This window comes from Monodelphis domestica, chromosome 6, assembly GCF_027887165.1.
Source record: "Monodelphis domestica isolate mMonDom1 chromosome 6, mMonDom1.pri, whole genome shotgun sequence".
NCBI classification, from domain to species: Eukaryota; Metazoa; Chordata; class Mammalia; order Didelphimorphia; family Didelphidae; genus Monodelphis; species Monodelphis domestica.
Window position 1 is genome coordinate 193282430 of NC_077232.1, and position 22774 is coordinate 193305203.

Genomic DNA, 22774 nt, shown 5'->3' on the forward strand with positions numbered 1-22774 from the left:
CACTTGGGATTAATTACTTAGGGTTTTTAGGCCAGCAGGAAATATTTATCTCATGGACCATAGTCTGTAAGAATCTCAGTTAAGTTGTCTGGACTCCTATTACCATAACCAAGCAGTTTTGATCTGAATAAAAGGGGGAAAATGTAGAGGGAAAGTTAAAAAGTATGTACTCTAGGTGAACTGGGAAACAATATTTTAAGGAAACAAAAGCCTAGACTTGTTTTCACTTCCATTCTTGTAAGGTTACAGTAATATAAGAGATATTCATACTTAAATGTGCAGGAAAATAGAACTTACAACTTCTGGTTGGTGAAAGTCCTTTTGTTGTTTTGTAAAGTCCTAATGAACTGGCCATTATACAGTCTCTTGTTGAGCTTGTTGTATAGCTGGGACTTTTTTTTTTTCTTAAAGGATCATGATCTCAGAAACTACAGTAATTTTATATTGACTGCCTTGCCATGTCCTTTAAAGCTGGCCAGTATCATTCTAGCTACTTCTGGTAAATCTCCAGTTGCCACTCCAGTGGCAAGGAGTCAGCTCAGAAGCTTTGTGACAGCTATCATCTTTCCCTTTCCCGGTACCCCTGCAAGAGTAACAGCAGTAGACGCACGGTCCATGGCAGTGGTGGGTGATCCACATTGTGTGATTAGGAGGATGACTATGGTCTTGCCAAAAAAAAAAGTAAGTTCAAACTAGGGTTCTATTTTGTAAATGCCAAATTTGAGAATTTTATATAACACCCAGTTGGCACTATCTAATAGTCATTTTGGGAAATGACACTGAAGCCAAGGAGAATAACTAGGAGAGGATATATACATGGAGATGATAATTAAACCAATAGGAGCTGATGAGGTCCTCAAGTAAGGAAACAAAGAAAGAAGTAAAGAAAAGGGAAGACCCTTCTCTGTCCTATAGTGGCTTGCAGAATTCTATAAGAAACTCTTAGAAAACATACCTTGATGGACCTCTCATGAGTCTTTGTATGTGGCCTGATAAAAAGGCACAAATATGCAACAATGCATAAGTAGATGCAATATGTGCAAAAAATAAGGTCCTAGTATTATCCTCTTATTTGGGAAACCACACCAAGGCAGTGCAAAATAAGAGGCATTTATGTACATTTCCTCGTGGGGAGAATTAAGCTTCAAAAAAAAAACGTTCTGGTAACTAAAATACTACAAATTTATTCAAGATAATTTCCTCTTTGCTTTTTCCCCCCCAATTTCACAAGGGAAGCACTTTGAAAATAAATTTCACTTAAAAGTCATATACAAAAAGCAAGACTGATTTTTATAGTCAACTCAATGAGAAAAATTTTTAATGATAACAAATAGCCCTATAGTCCAATCAAACAACAAAATAAACACAATACAATTTAAAAGGACATTTTTCTTTTAAATTGTGTTATTTTTATTATCATAAAATGAACTTAGCACTTGTGGTTAGCATACATGAAGAGCTTGTTTTAACCTGGTGGATTTAGATGGATACAATCACTGCTTTTGAGACGATGCACTTGTCACTGTCAGTTTCCAACAGATGGCATAAACAATTATAAAGAGTTTAAACTACAAAGAAACATATGGCAAAGAATAAATTTCAGCAATCCAAATCAATCCCTCTCTCATCCCTACCCTACCTGTTCCTGAATATAGGCAGGAGTCCAGCCAAAGGTCACACTTCCAACATTTCCACATTGAAGAACTGATGAGCTTATTTCTCTTATGGAAGGATGAGGATTCATCCAATTAAAGCTCACAACAGATTTTAAATGGATAAATCTTCTGCCTTAGGCATCTTGTGTGCTACCCTATGACTGATGTGAACTTAACTTACAGATTACTGAACTGCAAAATGTTATATCTGGGGGGTAAACTGTGGCATAAAGAAACATGCCAAATTTTCAAAGGTTGCTGATGACAGAAATGTAGTGCTTTGTTATTTATGATCACTCCTTAAAATTTTTCTGAAAGACTAAGGAACATATTTTGCACTTCTGTGAAAATGCGTTATAGCAAAACAAAACAAAAACCCTCTAGCCTAGAAGTTTAAGTTACTGTGATTTTAATTTTGGGCATGTCCCAAATTAGCTATGTGACTTTAAACAATTCAGTTAAGCTGAGTATTGTACTACAAAATGAAAGACTTGGGTTAAATAATCTCTAAGGTTCCTTCTAGATTTAATATTCAGTAACTCTAAGATAAGTAGAAGTTTGGACCACTATATGAACAAATGTGAAGGTATGGAAGTGATGGGTGCTATGAGAAAAAGAATGTATGCAAAACTGTCAGTAGTGATAATCAACATCCTTAGGACATTTGGAAACCAAAGAAATCTATTTTAAAATGATTTAAATATGAACTGTATGTATTTTAAGAGATAATTTACTAAAATAATAATAACTTAGTCATTTTTTTTTTGATCAGGCATTTTAGGGCTTCCTCAAACTAACTGTAAATAAAAATATGACCTAGGTTCTAAGAAAGTTCCTCCCTGAGAAGTTATCTAGGGGATAGGTCAGACTGTCAGTGCTACCCTAAAAATACAAAAGCCACCAATGGATCATCAATTCAGGCTCTTACTCATTTTGGTCAAAGAACAAATAAGAGCCCACATTTTCCATTGGTATCTTTTATTTATCTCCCCTTCTCACCAATGTGTATATTCCTATTGTCTTTGTATTATATGTATGCATATGTATATTTAGAGAGAGGGAGACAGAGACAGAGAGACATTTATATGTGTATAGTAATAGTCACATCTTATCTTCCTTCCTTTTTATTTTTATTTTTTTTACTTTTGGTAGTGTAATGGCATAGCACTTAGGTTATATATCTGTAATCTTTGACTTTAGCTGCAAAGCCAATTAATTTTATTTTGAAATCACACAAATCTTCAACAAGACTGTAAATTATTAAATTCATCATGGGAAACATACAACAGACAATTTACACATCTAGAAAACAATTAACATCAAAAATAAGTTATTAGATGCCTAATAATGTGTTGGTTACAAAGTACCAAGTAAAGACAAAAAAGTAAAAGATTCCCTGTCTTCAAGAAATTTATATTCTATAACATGCATGTACCTATTATATATGTGTTTGATTCTTAAGAGATCATTGTATTAAAAGATTTTTAGTCATAACCAATCACTTAAGAGAACACCTTTGTTAAGAGGAATCATAGATGAAGAAGTAGAAGGGGTCTCAGAGGTCATCTTGTCTAGCTACTTTATTTTACAGATGAGAAATTGGAAGTTCATAGAGGCTAAATGACTTCCTTAAGTAAGTAAGATGCATCAGAAATAGTATTTGAAAATAGATCTGATTCCAAAGCCAATGTTCTTTCCATTATACCACACAAATTGGAGAAAAGGTTGGTCACTACAAAACTATATATATTATCTTATCTGCTCTTTTTCTTCCATTCTATTCCAGCCCAACAATCTGAGTTCCTTTACACAGTGCAGACCTCAAATAAGATAGACAGACAGACAGACAGACAGATAGATAGTCAATGAACTCACTGATCTTCCAACTGAGTGTCTTAGTCTAGTCAATAAGTACTATTCGTCCATTTAGATTTTTTTTCAACAATTGTTAAACCAAACTATTTTTAGCTATTTTGGTTATCCCAGAAAAGATTCTATAGCATTCTGAGGTTTGATGTAATTAGCATGGTTTAATTTACCAATAAGATCACCTGGAGAGCCTCATGACCTCTCCTGTACTCATGCCCAGTCTAAGATATCCTCCATGTCAGTGGAAAACACTTATATGCCATTTTATGTCACACCTGATATTCATAATCAATTAGATGCCCAGATTGAGAGATATATGAATACCCACCAGGGAATGGGTCAGAGGCTATTTTGACCAACCTCTTTATTTCATAGATAATAAAGCTGAAATCCACAGGAATTAAGACACCCTCCAGAGGCCACACATATAATAACTGTCAAAAGGGTCAAATATAATTTTTTTTTTTAATCCTGAATTTTTTTTTCTCCAGAATCAGTGATCTAAGTATGATGGAACAAATTTAACTCCAGGGTGGCATTTATCATGAAAGCTCAAATCACCTTAACAAATTCATTGGAATATTTTTAGAGGAATATCATTAAGGCTTTGTTTTGCTGTAAAGAAGTAATAAATGTATTTTCATAAACAACAAACATTGAACATAGTATAATCTATTCTTTATACCAATTATATCATGATATAATATAGTTTTCTTCTTACTATTATGCAATAAATTGGTGGCCTATTAAAATTATTTGTAAAAGCTTGACTTTTTCTTTTAAATATTTGTCATAAATGTATACAAATGTTTATAAACTATATTCATAAAGAATTTTTAAATTGTGACTTTAAGAATAGAATCAGTTGTTATATCTTTTAGGACTAATCTATCATCTTTTAGGACTTCTAGTATTATTCTTTTATCCATTCTTTGGATATCTTCCCTTTCCACAAATATCCTATAAAGCAATCCTTCAATATTTTCAAGATTGTACCACAACTACAAATACTTTCAGTTTTCTCAGAATCTAACCTTTCTTGTTGACTTTGTCTTAAACTCTTTTCATCTCTGCCTTATAGCAACAATCAAGGACAGGCATTTTAGGGTCCAAACATGATAATTCCACCTTCTTTGATGTTGAAAGTGTAGTATTTATAGAAACAATAACAAATTTGTTCCATATTAAAATCTATTTGTTATTTTCATACCAGTTTTATCTATGAACAGTATTGGGACAATGTGACTCATTTGTGTTGCACGTAAAATTTTCTTTAGACTTGTTTTTTTCCATTGCTTTCCTTTAGTTTATAAGGTCATACTGTTTATAATTTTCCATCCTCCTTCATATCATTAGAAAATAAAACTGTATTCTAAACTGTATTCTAAACTGGCACTAGTTTCTCCATGTGGGGAGTCTTTCTATATCTCTATGAATCTCGTTATGGGGAGAGAGGGAAGATAAGCATTTATCAATTATCTATTATTACTCAGGTATTGTCCTAAATACATACCTACATATACACACACACACATATTATATATATATATATATATATATATATATATATATATATATATATATAATTTAGTTTTATCTTCTCAACAACCTGGGATGTTAGGTCCTACTATTATTAACTCCCCTTTTACAGTTAAGGAAAAGAAATGGACAGAAATTAGGCAATCTGACAAGGTGATAAAACTTTCAAGGATCTGAGACAGGATTTGAACTGACTTCCTCCCAATTCCAAGTTGTGAGCTCCATCCACTGCACCAACTAGAAGCTTAGCAGTGAATCAATTCAGTGTATCCTGGTTACTGTAATTTCTAGAACTCCTTGGCCTCATCCTATACAGAGTTTCAGATAATTGTATTATATATCACAGACCTGATCTGTAGAATTTCTTGCCATCTCATAGGGAGTTATCTGAGACTGCCTATGTGTAAAATGTTACTTAATTGTTGTTCAGAATTTTCAGTTGTGTTTGAGTCTTCATGACCCCATTTGTAGTTTTCTTGGCAGATACTAGAGTGGTTTGTCATTTCCTTCTCCAGCTAATTGTACAGATGAGGAAACTGAGACAAACAGCATTAAGTAATGTGTCCAGAGGGACAAACAGCTAGTAAGTATCTGAAATCAGATTTGAATTCAGGAAGATGAGTCACCCTGACTCCAGGTCTGGCAAACAATGCACTATGCTGTCTAGTTACCTTGCTGCTTAATTACCACATACTTATAGATTCAAGATATATTAAGATAGATAACACATAAACAAAAAGATATTATATTCTGAGAATGAAACCAAAAAGTAACTATCAGCAATGCTGAGGAAAAAAAGTCTAAGATTTGACTATTTATGTTTTATTTAGTTCTCGAAATGAATTTCATTCCATTCAGCCTTATGTATCTATTGTGTACTAAGCATCAGTAATAGCTTATATTTGTCTAATTCTTTATAACTTTCCAAGTACTTTTATATGCATGGTATTTTTTAACTCAAAAAATAGCATTATTGAAGGGTAGATTCGATGTGGAATGAGTAAGATATAATTATGATGTGAAGACAAAAGACATTAAATAAAATATATTTTTCTGTTTCTATTGCTGTCTTTTTTAACATCACTATAATTTCCCAAAAAGCCAATCTGTGTAACGAATAGTATTTTAAACACAAAATGGAAAAAAGAAAAAAAATTCAGAATAACTGACTGATATGCTTCCCAAAGTATGAAAATATGTGAAATGTATAAATCTTCTCGATACCCTACCTATATGTAGTGGCTATTATCTTCTCATATTTCCTTTTGAGTCATATTTGTTCATTAGTCTTTCCATTTTTGATATTTTTGTGATTGTTCTTTGCTTATACATTGTTGTAGTCATTTGTGTATTGTTTTATTATCTACTTTAATCTGTATCAACTTATGGAAAGCTTTTAATGTTTCTCCATATTCATCATATTCTTTATAGCACAATAATGTTCTATTATATTCAAAAATCCTAGTTTAGACATTCCTCAAAATTTGTGCATTTACTTTGTTCCTAATAAAAACAACTGCTGATATACATTTTGATATATTTGGGGACTTTCTATTTCATCAATTACTTCTTTGGATATAAATCTAATAATGTAATATCTGGATAAAAAAGTATGGATATTTTAGTGACTTTTAAAAAAGAATTCCAAATTACTTTCCAAAATGGACATACTGATTCACAGAAATAGCAGAAATTCATTTATGTGCCAATCTTCCGATAACCCCCTGCAACACTGGCTTCTTGCATCATCTTCTTTGTCAATTTTCTGTGTTTAAAATAAAATTGTAGGGTTATTTTGATTTGCACTTCTTTTACAATTAATGATTTGGAGAATTCTTTAATAGTTTTGTCAAGGGTTTTAAATTACTGTGAGAACTATTTGTTGATATCATTTTGATACAAAGATTTTTCCCTTTTTTCCCCTTGGTTATAATTAATTTGATTTTTACATAAAGATAATGGTAAATTAATTCAGTTATATGTATTATTTTTGTAATTGCTTATATCATTTGTTGGGTTAATAATACATATTATATTCTATAATGGTGGGAGGTATATGGCAAACTTTGTTTATAGTATGAATTTTAATGTGAAGAACATGTGCCATTTGAAACATATTGTATAAAGGGGTGGGGTAAGGTGTAGGTATAAGCCTAATTTCTGTTAATTACTTTCTGGTTTTTCCCAGTTTTTAACAAACAAGGCATTATTTTCTGTTTCTGGTTTATCAAACTAGGTTTACTAGGTTACTAAGTTTTATTGTTCCCAATTTTCCTTTTTCTAGTCTGCACCACTGATCTACTGTTCTACTTTTTAATCAGTACCAAAAGATTTTAATAACTACTGCATAATAATTTAGTTTGAAGTTTGAAAATACTATTATTTTCATCCTAGATTTTTTCATTGTTTTCTTCGATATTCTAGTCTTTTATTTTTCCAAACGAAAATTTGTCATCAACTATTATAAATATCCCTTTGGCATTTTGATTAGCATAGCATTAAAACAACAAATTAAGATTTATTATACTGGCATAACAGTCATGAACACTGATTTTTTTGTATATTTTTCTTTATTTTCTGAAGTATGAACAAATAATAAAAAAGAGCTATTAATGAAGACCAGAAAATCCCCAAAACTTTATGAAGCTAAGTTAGAGAAATGAGAAACTTCACATTACTGGAGTAATCTATTTACACATTCAGTAGAAATTAGTGCATGTCAATCTATGTTTCAAATACTATTCATTCTTTCTCACTAAACTTTTTTAAAAAATAGGGTTTATGGAACTAGAAGGAAAACGTTTCCTTTTTCTGAGGAGGTTCATTGGTTCTACATCTAGCATTCTCATGTATTGTGCTTTCTAGTCAATGTTCATCATTAATGTCATTTATCATATTTCATAGGACAGTTTTTATTTCACAATTTTCTGGGTTATTTCTCTAAGTAAAATGTAGTATATTGGATTCCATTTTAACCATCTATGTATCATTATTATTTGCATCTTTGAATGCATTAGTGTGGCCTTTAATACCAAAATTTCTATTTGACATATCATGGACATATTGAGAGACAATTCTGATCATCTTAAAGGGATTTTTATACCTGTGGAAAGAGCAAAGTTGGTATAAGGACTATTGTTATATTAAGAATTTATTATTATGAAGCAATTAGATTAATTGAATCTATTATAGTACTTTGTACTGGGAGCATGGCATTTACTTTATTGTGGATCACATAAGTTACAGAGAGGATATGTCAAATATTTTTCACTAAATCAATTTTGAGAGGAAAAAATAGGTTTAGAGGCTATATTGAAAACTATGGATAGCATCTTTATTTCACATGTCAGATTATTTTCTTAATGAAATGTCAACTTGGTAGAAAAAAAAACACTATCCAAGAATAGGTAATTAAGCCCCAATTACTTTTCCATAAAACTTATGCATTTTGTGAATTTATTCTGTGATAATTTAAATATCCCAATTAGGTATACTATAGACAACTTGTTTCAAATTAAAATTTCCTAAGAATCAAAATGTATTCATGACAGTAACTAGAATGGTCAAGCCTTGCCATTTTTTATATCTTGAACTAATTTTCAGTCTGTTTTGTTCCAAGACCAAATTTTTTGATGTCTGCATGGACTATATATGAAAAAAGAAATGATCTTGGTTACCATTAACAATGGTTAATCTTTGGTCAGCATTAGGCAATCTCATATCTTCCAGGAATCAGAAAATCACATGTGATCACGAATTTGAAAGGAATCTTAGAAGTTATAGGATCTGATCGCTCATTTTATAGATCAGATGAGATCTAGAGCAGTTAATTTGCCAGGCCAAAGTTGCAGAGGTAGCAAAAAATAAATAAATAAATAAAAGGTTCGAATCCAAATTTTCTCATTCCAAATCTGACTGCTCTAAATTTTTTGCTTAATGTATATAATTAGCATTTCATATCTAAATATGATCAACGAATTCCTCATGTATTTTATTTAAAATTCTGCTCTTTGTCTCAAATATTTATGACTGTTATTTAAGATATTAAGTAAACAGAAATAAGCAGGCAAATTTTAGTTATGAACTCCAGGTCAATGATAGAGATTCTATACTGATACATTAGAATTTCTCAAGACATGTTCAAATGTTTTACTAAAACTATGTCACAAACACTGAACCATGCACATGAACCCATTTTTTAGTCTTTACAATATCAACATGATATATAAGTTTAAGATCTCCATCTAAAGATCTACTCTGATACCTCATGAGGGTAGGTTTTCAAAGACCATATAAGAAAAAGGTAAACTGTGGAAGGTCCTACAAGAGAAGAGACTGAAAATACAGAACAATAGAAAAGCTAAATGACTGGAAACAATAAAGCCAGTGGGATTTGTCATCAGAGGATTGATCACTATCTTATTCATTCCCCATTGCCAACACATGAAATGGTCTACTAAGGTGTGGCGGTAGATGAAATCTGACATGATGGATGGAGTATGAACACTTAGGAAGTTACCCATCCTTGAAAAAACAGGGAAGTTTGAGATTCTTTCAGAGACTGTTAAACACACATAAATGGAGCATTTCAAAATTTTGATGATATAATCTGATAAATGAATGAACCACCAATTAAGATCCTAAATCTTCCATTATTTAGTAAATAGTAGATTTACTTTTTGAAGTATGTGTGTGTAGGTGGGGCAGTACTGCTTTTCTGGCTTTGTTCTACTGCAGAGTTTTAAACATAAATCAAAGTTTATATTTGAAAACAGAGTGGAGGGAATTTGATTTTCCTCAATTCTTTTTTAAAGACAAAATAAACTTTAAGAAATATACTTGCAAGAACATAGAACCACGCAAAAGAAGGAAAGTGCTCATGCATTCATGTATGCACACACACACACACACACAGACTATCCAAAACAGGAGACTCAAATCTGAAATTAATTCATATCACTTGTTTACATATTACAGACTCTGATAATGTACCTGGATTCAAGTCTGTGTTGGATCAATTACTTGCTTTGTCAACTTGGCCAAATCAAATGACTTCTCTGAGACTTATTTGCTCATTTGTAAAATGATAATAACCCTACTTCCACTACTGAACTCAGGGTGTTGCTATGAGCAAAGTCTGTAAATTGTAAAGCAGTACATGAGGCAGCAGGGATGAGAATGAGAGAGAGAGAGTCAGAATGCTCAAAACTAAGTAAATCCTGGCTTTGGCCCTTGGAGAGTTGGACAGTAATACCTAAACAAACCCATCCCATAGGATTAGAGTAAAGAAAGTGGTTCACAAACTGAAAAGTACTATAGAAATGTGAGTTTTTGTTACCAGAAATTTACAAAGTAATGTGCAATTAGTCTCATCTTCCCTCCAGGGGAAATGCTGGTTTTCCTAAATTGTTTCTTACCAACTCTGAAATGTCATTTCTTTTTCAGATAGACAGTAAGTAGACTCAATGATTTTCCACATTTCTTAATTTTTTTTTAATTTGGGGGTCCCACCTTGACCTCCATTCTTTTTAAATGGTAGTAAAAATCATCTTTTTCTTGCTGTAATAATAATCTATTTCAATGTTCCTACATGTTATGAATGATTCTTTCCATGCTGTCCAAATGAAAGTTATCCACATAAACCACAATAGAATTCATGAAGTGTAGAGAACAGTATAACATAAATAAGGCAAGATTTGGTTTTTTTAAACATTAGAAATCATCAAGTAATTTAACTTAATTGCTTAAGGACCACCTTAAAAGCAAGTCTACCCACATCCTTTCCCCATAATAAATAAGCCCTGAAATTACATTACTTACTGGTGTGAGAAGGGTATAATGAATGCAGAACCCAGGTTCAGAAGGAAAGTATTCATCAGAGACAAATCTTATCCTGATTTGATTTCCTTTGGAGATTTGTTTCCCTGGCACAGTACTGGAGCCACACCATCGTCCTAAAATAGTCCCATCACTGGGCTCCTCAATTTCTACAAAGTCATACCTGTAAAGACAAAAAAAAAAGAAAATTGACACATGTACACTACATGACTTGGGCAATATTAATTCACAACTTTGAAAGCTAAAAAACTCTGTTACCAAAACTATGAGCTAATCCTAACTTCTACTACTAGGTTAAACACAAAGTTACATATTCCAAAAAAGGAAACACTGAAGATGAGTTTACATTGAAGGGGAAAAAATATGAGTCTATGCTCTCGACTTTTTGAACTTGGCTGCTTACGAGGACCAAATTTAGCAAATGTTTGCCAACTGTCTACTTTGCTCTTTTGTAGGAAGATATAGTAACCCAGCCTATCCTTAATTCTTGTTTTCTATGTGACTATCTGATGCTGATAATCTTACCCCATCTACCTTTCTAATCTTTTTTCCTTCTACTTTTAAATATATTCTTTGTCACAATGGGCTAGTCTATACAATGTTTCCCCAAATGGCTTTATATCCCATTTTACAGTTCATTATTGAAAGGCTCATTCCTCTGATCTGAACCATGACCTCTTTCATTATCTCTTCATAATCCTACCCACGCATCCTTTAAGGACCAGTTTAGACTCCCCAACCAAGAGATTTTTTCCTTGCTTAAAATTTGAGTTTACTACATATGCTTGCTCATTTGACAATTATGTACTATTGTGTGTGTATATATGTGTAAGCACAAATACATATACATTGCTATATATGCATATATATGTGATCAGATGAGTACTGAAATCTAGACTAGATATTAAAGCTCATATACTTTAATCACTCATTTTACAGATGATAAAGCTGAGAAACCATAAAATGAATAAGGTGCCTAATATGTGCCAGTGATTGTGTTAAGTACTAGATAGTATAAATGACTTGCCCAACATGTAAAAAAAAAAGAAGTAAAATCAATTACTCATAAAGCATTTTATTAAATGTGATGCAGAGATAAAAATGAAATAATCTCTTTCCTCAAGAAGCTTTTTGTTTATGTGAGATAATTTGAATGCATGTAAATATATACAAAAAATATACAAATTAATGGGCACACAAAGCTGAAATAAGAAGATAGAAGGTAGTGGAAATGAGGGAAGAAACCTTTTTCTAGGAGTTTGTGAAAGGGAGTCATAGGAAAAGTAGTATCATAGGAGAAGAGTCAAGTGAGAGTTTACATTTTTATTTTTATTTTTTCAGGTTCTAAGGCTAGGCCTTTGTAAAATAGCTGTGAAATAAGGAGCATCAAAAAAAGAAGAAATGAGAGATTAGATGAGAGATGAACATGGGCACATTTTCCTAGTGGAGACAAGAGGGAACATGAATAAGCTACCTGTAGAAGTTAGTCTTAACAACTAGAGTTAACTCTTAATCAAAGGCTGAAAACAACAGGAAAGAACGAGGAATGATTTCAAAGGAAAGAAGAGTCATGATTCAAATCCAGGTATTATGGATGCTAAATTCACTGTCCTTTTCACTAAAACCATTCATAATGTAATCTCCACAATGTCAGTTTTATACTTCTCTATATTCCTAAAATAATAACAATCCAGCAAAGTACTTTATCTGTCATTGTGTATTGCATGAAATGCTTACTGATTGATTGGGGAGAGAGGAGAGGTTCAAGTTTAGAACTAAATGGGACTCTCATAGCCCATATAACAGGTCCCAAATTGAGATTTCCTTAGCCATAGTATGGAAGGTATATTTACCAAGCATAGAATAAGATTTTAGGTAAACTTATACCTTGTCTCCACAAAGAAATGAGTCTAGACTCCCAGGGTAGTGAGACCTCTGCAAGGTCTGAGGCAGTGCCATTTTTGTATGACCCTAGGTGACTGGAAATTGAGTTCAAGAAGCATAAGCTTTAACCCTCTGACCAATCAAGCCTTGGGGACAGCTTACTTGTTTTTTTAGGAGAAATTAAAGCAAACAAACACAGCTAGTCTGGCCTATATGGCAGGGAACCAGGGAAGAAACCCTTTTTTTTTTTATCCTAGATGGCTTCAAAGTAATTATCTGCTGAATTTTTACTTTCTAGTTTAATTGGAATGACCTAAAATTACAGCACTTAAAAGGATTGGTAAGAATATAACATGTAAACGTAATTTTTTCTGGCTGTGAAAATCCTGGTCATGAATGTTTTAAGCTAATTCTAATTTCCGTTAGGTTAAATATTCAAGCAAAATAACACATTGTTCCTACAGGTAAGAAGACCAGAAGTATAAATAAGTGAAAAGTGAATTTATCATTTTATATAACAAAATGTCAAATATTGACACCAACTATTATTATTATTTCAAGACTTTGGGGAGGAGAGTGTGGAATAAAAAGGATAAGAGGAAGTAATTAGAAAAGATTTAAGAACACACTGATTTGAATAAGCACTGTCAATTGCTAACTTCATCAACGAGTAGTCATACTTAGATTAATTACAAGAAGTACAAAATTCATAAATTTGCTGTTTGTTCTAAACTTGGCAGGTAAACCTGACCTAATCCTGAGTTCTAATCCTAAACCTGAGTGCTAATTAGTGTAAGGAGAGCCAATTTCAGACATGACTAGTAACTTGTATGCAGACATTATTTCCAAAAGTTTTCTTATAAAGTTTCTCAAAAACAAACAACTATTTTTCCCTAGGAAAAAAAAAATTTCTTGAGAAGTGTAGAAAAGTTGGAAACTGAAAGAGAAACTCAAAATGTTATTGTATTCTGTTGTTTTCTCTTGTAATGTTTCAACCTAGGACAATCCTTTTTAAGAATATACATACATATTGTTCTTCAGAATTAATAAAAAGGTATTTCCATGAAAGCAAAACTTGAGGTTGTAAATGTGGCAAGAGATTAAAATCTTCTCCAAGGAACAAACAGTGCTAACCCTTGACGTAACTAACACTCAGATATAAAAGACAAATTCTTCCAAATAAGTCAAGCAATGTTTAATGTGTAAATTATTACTTTATAACAATTTTCTACTAAAGTTGTACTATTTTTTCTTTTCTCCTCTTGGAAAACCTAGTCTTTATAACGATTCCCAGATCTCTAGCTAGAGAGAGCTAGCAATAAATTCTTATGTTACATGTTTGTTCAAGCCTGCCTTATGCATTCATTATCTCTACTTAAAGCACCAGGATATTTTTATATTTCATTAAAAATAAATGATATCAACATAATCATTAAAAGACTACTATGCACTTTGATTTTAAATATTAGTTGAATTCAATGGATACTACTACTAATTGCCTAGTCACAAATTGTGGATTTGATGATATTCCAAATCAAGTCATTAGATAACCATCTAATTCCTAAATACATTCATCCACTATACCATTAATATTTTTAAAGTCAAAGGTAAAAACAAAAGGATGAACATAGAATATAAAATACTAAATAATTTTTCATGTATAAATTTGTCTCCTTTTTTTGGTTAAAACATGAAGGATCCCCCCTTTCTTATTTATACTCTCATAAAGTAACAAGGAAATGAACTTTTTACTTTCAGGAATGTGGCATTGAAAATTCTAATTGTTAAAGTGTTTAAAAATGAGAGGAATATCACTCTACCTACAAAGTTTGCCTTTTTGCTTAGCTTGGATGTTCAATCTTATGAAAGAAAAGGAAATCACTTGCCTAGACTTGATTCTTCCATTATCTTGGATGTTATATACAAATCACCAAAAGAAAACAGTCAAATTTGTACTCAGTATATGATTTAGTACTTCTTCACAATTACTCCTAGAGTGAGCTCCTACAAAACCTATAAGGTGGCATGCAATGGTGAGAATTTGCAGAAAATCCTGGCAAAAAAAAATCCTGTTTTTTGGTGAAATGGTAAGAAACAATCAAGGCCCAAACTAAGGGAAACAATCATCAAAGATATTTACATAGGCCAGGACACTAGAAAAGGGAAGCAATAAAACCCTCTGATACTTGACATACAAATGTGAAAACAGAAAACACTATCACCCTTAAAACCAGAAAACTTCACATCCCCAGGTGACTATTCTGAAGACTCTGTAATCCTTCTAATACACTCTCAGGTATTATATTCCAGTGCGCACAATTGCCCAAATCACTATTTAAAGGATTTACTAAACCTGTTTTATGAGCCAATCAAACATAACTTTCTCACGGCAACATGATACAGTACATACAGCACTAAGTAGTTTATAATGATTACTCCCTTTCTCTAACATCTCCCTGGGGACCTATAGAGGATTTATGTTCTTTTATGTTCAACAAACAAGTCTGGTGTTGTAGACACAATTTTGGTTCTCATGTGGGAATTTAAAAGCAATGAGGGCAGTTTTCTTGGTCTTAAGTATTATCACAAAGAGTATTCAAGAAAAATAAATTCACCACTGATAAAAACAAGAATCCCCAGGCATCCTGCCTGCCTCATAAAAATAAACCAATCTCTCAAAATGGGCTATTTCCAGTCTTACTAAAATCCTGTCAATTAGTTTTATCCACATGAGTTATCTGAGCTGGCAGTTCTGTGAAACCCTGTCGACAGGTTTAGATGTGGTTCTAGGAAGCCCTAGTGAGGAGAGTGCCTACTGGAGCCTGAATTTGCTGTGAAAGGTAATGAAATAAGTAAGATGACTCCTATTCCAAAGTACATCAGGCTCATGCCGCCCTGTAGCAGAGCCTAACTTCATGCCTTTATGTGAAATGACTGCAGTTGCAGATTCCTACAAACAAAACCTCAATTGTTGCCACATGCAGAGATTTGTCAATTAAATCTGAGAACAATGAGATAGTGACAGCCAATAAATTAGTGCATGTGTTTTGAGATACCGTAACAATGATTATGACATTAATAAAAGCTTGTTTTTAAGTAACATCCTTGGTCATGTTTATTCATGTGTTTAACCTTCCACTAAAAGAGTACCAAAAATTGATTGCCATAAGTATTTTTTTAAGATTAGAGCTTCCTGCTTCTACATTCCAATACCCAAGAAAAGAGTGGTATGAGTAGGAAGATTTGCCTACTTACAAATAGGCAAAATGCCTCTGACCAGATTCAAAACAACAGGACCTCAGAGTGGGAAGGGATAATTAATCAATCAAAGTTGAATTAATATAGAAATCCTTGAAATTAGTGGCATCCAATTCAAATGGTAATAAGTGCATATTGACTTAGGAGATCTCATATTTAACATTTTTGATGTTTCTACAATTTTCTACTCCTAGCAGTACATAAATCTAAGTAAAAAATGAGAAGTTGAATTGATAAATAAAATTTTAGACAACGTAAATGTGACAGATTATCTGGAGAGAAATGAATGGAAATGGAAAGGAGTATATCTTATCTCAGCAACACATGGTACCTTTATAAAAATTGACCACACATTACAGGACAAAAACATTTACAGTTAATTGTAGAAAGTAGAAATATTAAATGCATTTTTTCCAGATCATATTGTAATAAACATTGATTACAATAAGACACAATGGAAAGAAAAAGTAAAAACTAATTGGAGACTAACCCAATCTTAAAGAATACATGGGTTGAAGAACAAATCATATATATAAGCAAATAATTTCATTAAAGAGAATGATAATCATTATATAATACAGGAATACTAATATAGCAAAATCAGTAAAATTAGAGGAAATTTTATAACTCTGAATTCTTACATTAATAAGAGAAAAATCAATGAATCAGGATTGCATTTAAAAACTAGAAAAACAACAAATTAATAATTTCTAACTAAAGATCAAATTAGAAATACTAAAAATTAAATATGATAATAAAATTGAATGTCAGAAAAAAACATTAAATTAATAGATAACTCTAGGAGTTGGTTTTATGAAAAAAATCAACAAAATATAGCAACTATCAGTTAATATGATACAGGCAAAAACTGAATCACTAGCATTAAAGATGAAAAAGATGAATATATAATCAATGAAGACAAAATTAAAATAATTATTAGGAGTTATTTTGCTCAATTGTATGAAAACAAATTTAACAATGTAAGTGAAATGGAAGTATACTTAAAAAGTAAACTGCCTACATTACTAGAGGAAGAAACAGAATATCTAAGTAAACCTGTTTTTAAAAAAATAATTTGAATAGGCCATTAATTAACTTCCTAAGGGAAAAAAAAAAGCAGGAGGACCAGATGGATTCACAAGTGAATTCTATCATTGAAAAGTCTATCATAATTATAATATTAAACAAATTATTTGAAATAAAAGGTAAAAGGGGAAAGATATATGGCTCAATGGATTGAGAATCAACCCTAGAGCCAGGAATTACTGTGCTCAAATCTAGTTTTAGATATGTTAGACTGTATTACACTGGAAAAGTATTTTAACTCCTATTGTCTTGTCCTTATTGATCTTCTGACTTGGAACAGACACATGGCATGGATTCTAAGATGGAAAGTAAAAATTTTTCTTCTTGTTTTTTTGTTTTGTTTTGTTTTAAAAAGGTAACAGAGTTCTATTAAACTCCTTTTACAAATCAAATATGGTGCTGATACCTAAATCAGGGAGAGAAAAAACTGGGAAAGAAAATTATAGATCAATTTCATTAATGAATGTAGATGCAAAAATCCTAAATACTATCTAGGAAGCTACAACAATATATCACAATGATTACACATTATGACCAAAGAGGATTTATACCAGAGTTGCAGGGATAGTATAATAAAATCATCAACATGAATGATTAAAAAAACGTGATTATATCAATAGATACAGAAAAACCCTTTGACACAATACAATATCCAATCCTCTTTAAAACACTGAAAAGCATACATAGAAATGTATTTTTTCTTAAAATGAAGCTTCTTCCCAAAAGCATGAGGACATATTATTCGTAATTTGGATAAGCTAGAGGCCTCCCCCAAAAGATCAGGAGTGAAACAAGGATACCCATTATGGTATTAGAACATGGTATTAGAAATGTTAGCAATACCTCTCAGAGGAAAAAAAAAAGATACTGAAGGACTCATAATGGGAAAAGAAGTAATAAAATTATCTCTGCAAACAATATGATGGTATATGTGGAAAATTCTAAAAACTGAACTAAAAAGTTAGTTAAAATGATCCATTTTTAATTTTAGTAAAATATCAGGATATAAAGTAAACTCACATGAACCATTAGCATTTTGATATATTACTTACTAAGTCTTGCAAGAAGAGATAGAGACACTCCATTTAAAACAACCATAGTTTGAATAAAATACCTGGAAGTATACTGCCCAAACAAACCTAGGAATTACATGGACAAAATTATAAAATACTTTTTACAAAAATGAATTTAGATCTCAATAATTGGAGAAATGTTACCTAAACCAATCTACATATTCAATGCAATTCCAACTAAATCACCAAAACTTATTTTATTAGGCTAGAAAAATAATAAAAAATTAATTTAGAACAAAAAATCTATAATATGAAAAGATTTAATGAAAAAATATAAAAGAAAGAGGTCTAGCAATCAAAGATTTTGAATTGTTTTATAAAGTCATAATTATTAAAACGATCTGGTATTAGCTAATAAAGAGAAAGGTAAATCAGCAGAACTAGACAAAGAGTAGCAAGTGATTGTAGTAACCTTACGCTTGACAAAAGTGATTGAGGTTTAGGGAATAAGAAAATACTGGTAAAAATTGTTGGGACAACTAGAAAATAGTTTAGCAGAAAATAGGTATAAACTTGCACCATTTACTAAGATAAGATCAAAATTGACACATGATCAAAACATAAAAGGGTAAATAATAAGTAAATTAGAAGAACAGGGAATATATTATATATAGAATTTATGGAGAGGAAGGGAATTTATAAGTCAGCAAGAGATGGAGAGCATTGTCAGATATAAAATAGATAATTTTGAGAACATTAAATTGAAAAGGGTTTGGGCAAATGAAACAAATGTTTCCAACCTTAGAAGAAAACAGAAAATGGGGGGGGGGTTACACACAATCTCTCAGAAATAGGTCTCATATCTAAAATGTATGGAGAACTTTGTCAAATTTATTAGAATAAGATCAATCACCAATTGATAAATGAGAACAATATGAACAGACAATTTTCAGGTGAAAAAATTCAAAGCTATATATAGGTATAAGAAAATAATTCTCTAAGATCACTATTGATTAGAGAAATACAAGCCAAAACAATTGTGAGATATCACCTCACAACCATCAGATGGATTAAAATGACAAAAAGGGCAAAATGAAAAATATTGAAGAGGATGTGGGAATATACTGTTGGTAGAGCTGTGTACTAATTTGGAGAGCAATTTGGAATTACATCCAAAGAGTTAGAAAAATGTTTAGACCCTTAGACAAAGCAATTGGGTCTGTTTTGCAAGGAAATTAAAGAAAAAGGAATGAAACCTCTATATTCCAATAAATTTATAGAAGCTCTCTGTGGTGGCAAAGAATTGTAAATTGAGGGGATGCCAGCCAGTAGGAGAATGGCTAAACAAACTGTGGTATATGATTGTGATGAAATATTCCTCTGCCAAAAAGAAATGATGAGCAGATCATTTTTTTTAACTTGGAAAGAGATACATGGGATAATGAACAGAGTAGAACCAAGACAACATCATGCACAGTTATAGATTTAATACTTGAAGAATAATTTGTGAATGTTATCTCCAGAAAATGAACTAAAAAATGGAAACATGAAAAACACGATTTATTTATACATCTCCATCTCCTGGATGATGCCTTCTATGGTACAGGGAGTACAGGAGAAATTGAGACACCTGTAAATAAATTCTATTAATAAAAACCCCATATTATTGATGTTTCATCATATTTTATTTATTTTGTTAATTATTGTAGTTTTATACTTAATTACCATCACATTTAAATCTGTTTCAAGCTTCAAAGTAAAATCTACTACAAGTGGTCACTGACAACTTGTTTGGTAACCTTTAATAAACAGGAACTGAATACCTCCTGATGTTATTTTTGGGAAGCTCTGGTGGTTCTGAAACTTATAGTTACATGGAGTGGTAATTTGTTTCTCTCAGACATCTACTACTCATTACACCTTGCTGAGTCCTCTGAATGGATCTAAACTCTCCTCCGTATGGCCATCCTTCAAATACATGAAGCTAAATAAGCACCCTTAAAAACAAAATGACATTTTGATTTCTTTTAAGGGACCTGAAGTTAATGAAAACATAGAGTTGGAAAGAACTAAGAAAACCACTTTCTTGAACAGGAAAGACAGTCAAGGGAAGGAAGGAAGTTAGGTGAAGTAAAAACATCTGTTTTTAGTGTGGATTGAGTGTTAGCATCTCCTTAATGGAGCAAGGAGGTCTTGCTCAAGGGATGACTGGTTTGGAGGATTCGGACTTGGACCATTAGCATGCCTTCTTGTCAGCAGATGGCATAAAAAACCTATCCTCTGAAGAGTTAGGGCTAATTGGGCTTCAAAGAGTAGCTCCAGTCCTCCTTAGAATCATATACTTTTCCAATTTGTAAAGATATCACTCTTGGAAATGCAGAGGAAAGCCACATCCGCCCTAATCAATGTTTTATCCTATTGACCCTCTGTATGATTGAATAAATTATCTTTCTTCAAGATCTTCAAGCCTAAGAATAGTTCATTGTGTTTAATCCTGAACTTGAATCATCAGCCAAGCCTGAATTAGTCCCAATTTAGAGAAGGGAAGAGGAAGAATCTAAAAAATGGGGCTTAAGTTCACCAAAGTGAGAAGGTGGAAAAGAATGAAGCTTGTGTACAAGCCATATTGTGGATAATTTATTGGATAAACATTTAGCTCATAATTAGTTTATTTTAATGTTTTTTATATAATGATAGGTTCTATTAGCAGGCAGGGAAAGGCAGCTTTATCAAGTAATATTGAAGTCTTGGGGAAGTGAGGTGGTTCTGGGCAAATCATTTAATCCCAATTACTGAGCCTTAACTGCTCTTCTGCCTTAAAACAGTTCCAACACTGAGGATAAGAGTTATAATAATAGTAATAATAATATTGGGGACTTACAGAGAGTTTAATTCTTTTGTTTAATCTGATAACTTGATAATGCTAACCAGTCAATTATTCTAATTAATCTATTATGACTAGATCAAAGGTTAACTGGAGATATAAATTTCATACTGATTTTTCTTGTTCCTTTGTACAAAAATATAGCATTGATACACTAGATTCAAAACTAGAAATCAGTTTTGTTCTCCTATAAATTCATAGTTTTGTCCCAACTGGTTTCCTAGTGTAGGTGCACTTCTCTATAATTCATTTCCAGTTTTGTTACATTTTATATTACATGTTACCTTTAAAGAGCTTTTTTCATTAATATATAAATCACATATATATCTGGTACAGCCTGTGGCTACCCAACAAATGTGCAATGAGGGATTTACTATCTAACAGGTAATTGTTCATTATTAAATGAATTAAATGGTGGAAAAATTAAATTAATTAAATTATATGCTCCTGTGACCATTACCATGCTAGACTAACTGCTTAGGTACCAGCAACAGAGCTATGAGAATGTCCTGAGAGAGTACAATTTTAGCAATTTAATAGTTGGCTTCTCTTCTCTTGTGGCAAACATCTGTTTCTATAAGAACCTCACAGTGAAACAGGTGCTCAATGATAAATCCATTCTATACTGGATGCCTCTGTCATGAATCCCAGCACATTCTATCTTTGAAATTTGACAACTTAGTCCCTGGGAGCTATTTTTTTTAATATTATCATCTTTATAGTAGTTCTTAAAAAATAAAGTTTAAGACCATCTTCTACAGGAAGTCTTTCCTGATTCCACTAACTGCTACTGTCCACATTCCTCTCAAACTACCTATAGTTAACTATTTTATATTTGTTTTTTATTATCTTCATATTTATTCCACATATACTTAACTTATATTTTATATGTTGTCACCCTAATAGAACCTACATTTACTGACATTTTTATAAATTCTTTACTTTGTTCATATACTTTGCTTATTTCCCCTCACAGTTTCAGAGATGCAGAGTTGATGGAGTAAAACTCAGATAAGAGTTGAAGGAACAAAGGTTCCTTCATTATCCTTATCCCAGCTACTCTCCAAATTTCTCCAAAAGCTTCTAGAAAGACAATAGCACTTTTATATCCACTATCCCACAACTACTTGCTAATTGGGACATTATATCTATTTACCAAGTTTATCTCCAATTGAATAATGATGGAATACTGAAAACCCTAAGTACTTCAGGGTTTCTCTTACTTAATGATTTATTGCAACAGCACTATTAATTGTCCATAACCAAAACATTTCCTCAAGAAAATATAATGAGAATCCTAGAATATTGGAAATTGAAGGAGCTTCCAAGATATAGTCCAACCTTTTGTTTTGAGACACAAGGGAATAATTCCTCTGGTAACATAACTCACTTAAAAACAGACAATGGGCTAAAACAAAGGTATCTTAACTCCTCTATCATTCTTTCTTCTGATCAACAATCCCTTTTAATTTTATGGAAGGGGCATTTTTGTGTTCTCCTAAAACGTTTCTTTTAGTTAACTCATATTTTTAAATGCAAAATGCCAAGAAAATTTTCACTTATTTTAAGCATGAGGGAAAAGCGATTTATAATTTTATTATTCAAGTCCTCTTGCAATGTCAGAATAACTCTTTCTACCTATGTCATTTTCATATATACTCCCTCCTATGAAAAAATAGCACCTCTGCCTTGACCTCTCTCTTCCTTCAAGGAACAGCTTCAAGCAATCTCCTTTCTGAAACCTTTCC

General features: G+C 31.9%; 1 protein-coding gene across 1 annotated transcript in view; it reads right to left on the reverse strand.

The window, feature by feature from the left end:
- The window catches only part of PDGFC (platelet derived growth factor C), a 263344-nt gene that overhangs the window by 78796 nt on the left and 161774 nt on the right, over positions 1-22774 (reverse strand). Inside the window, exon 3 of the mRNA XM_001375134.4 lies at positions 10884-11064. Within this exon, the coding sequence (XP_001375171.1) occupies positions 10884-11064 (181 nt within the window). The remainder of the gene's footprint in view (positions 1-10883; positions 11065-22774) is intronic.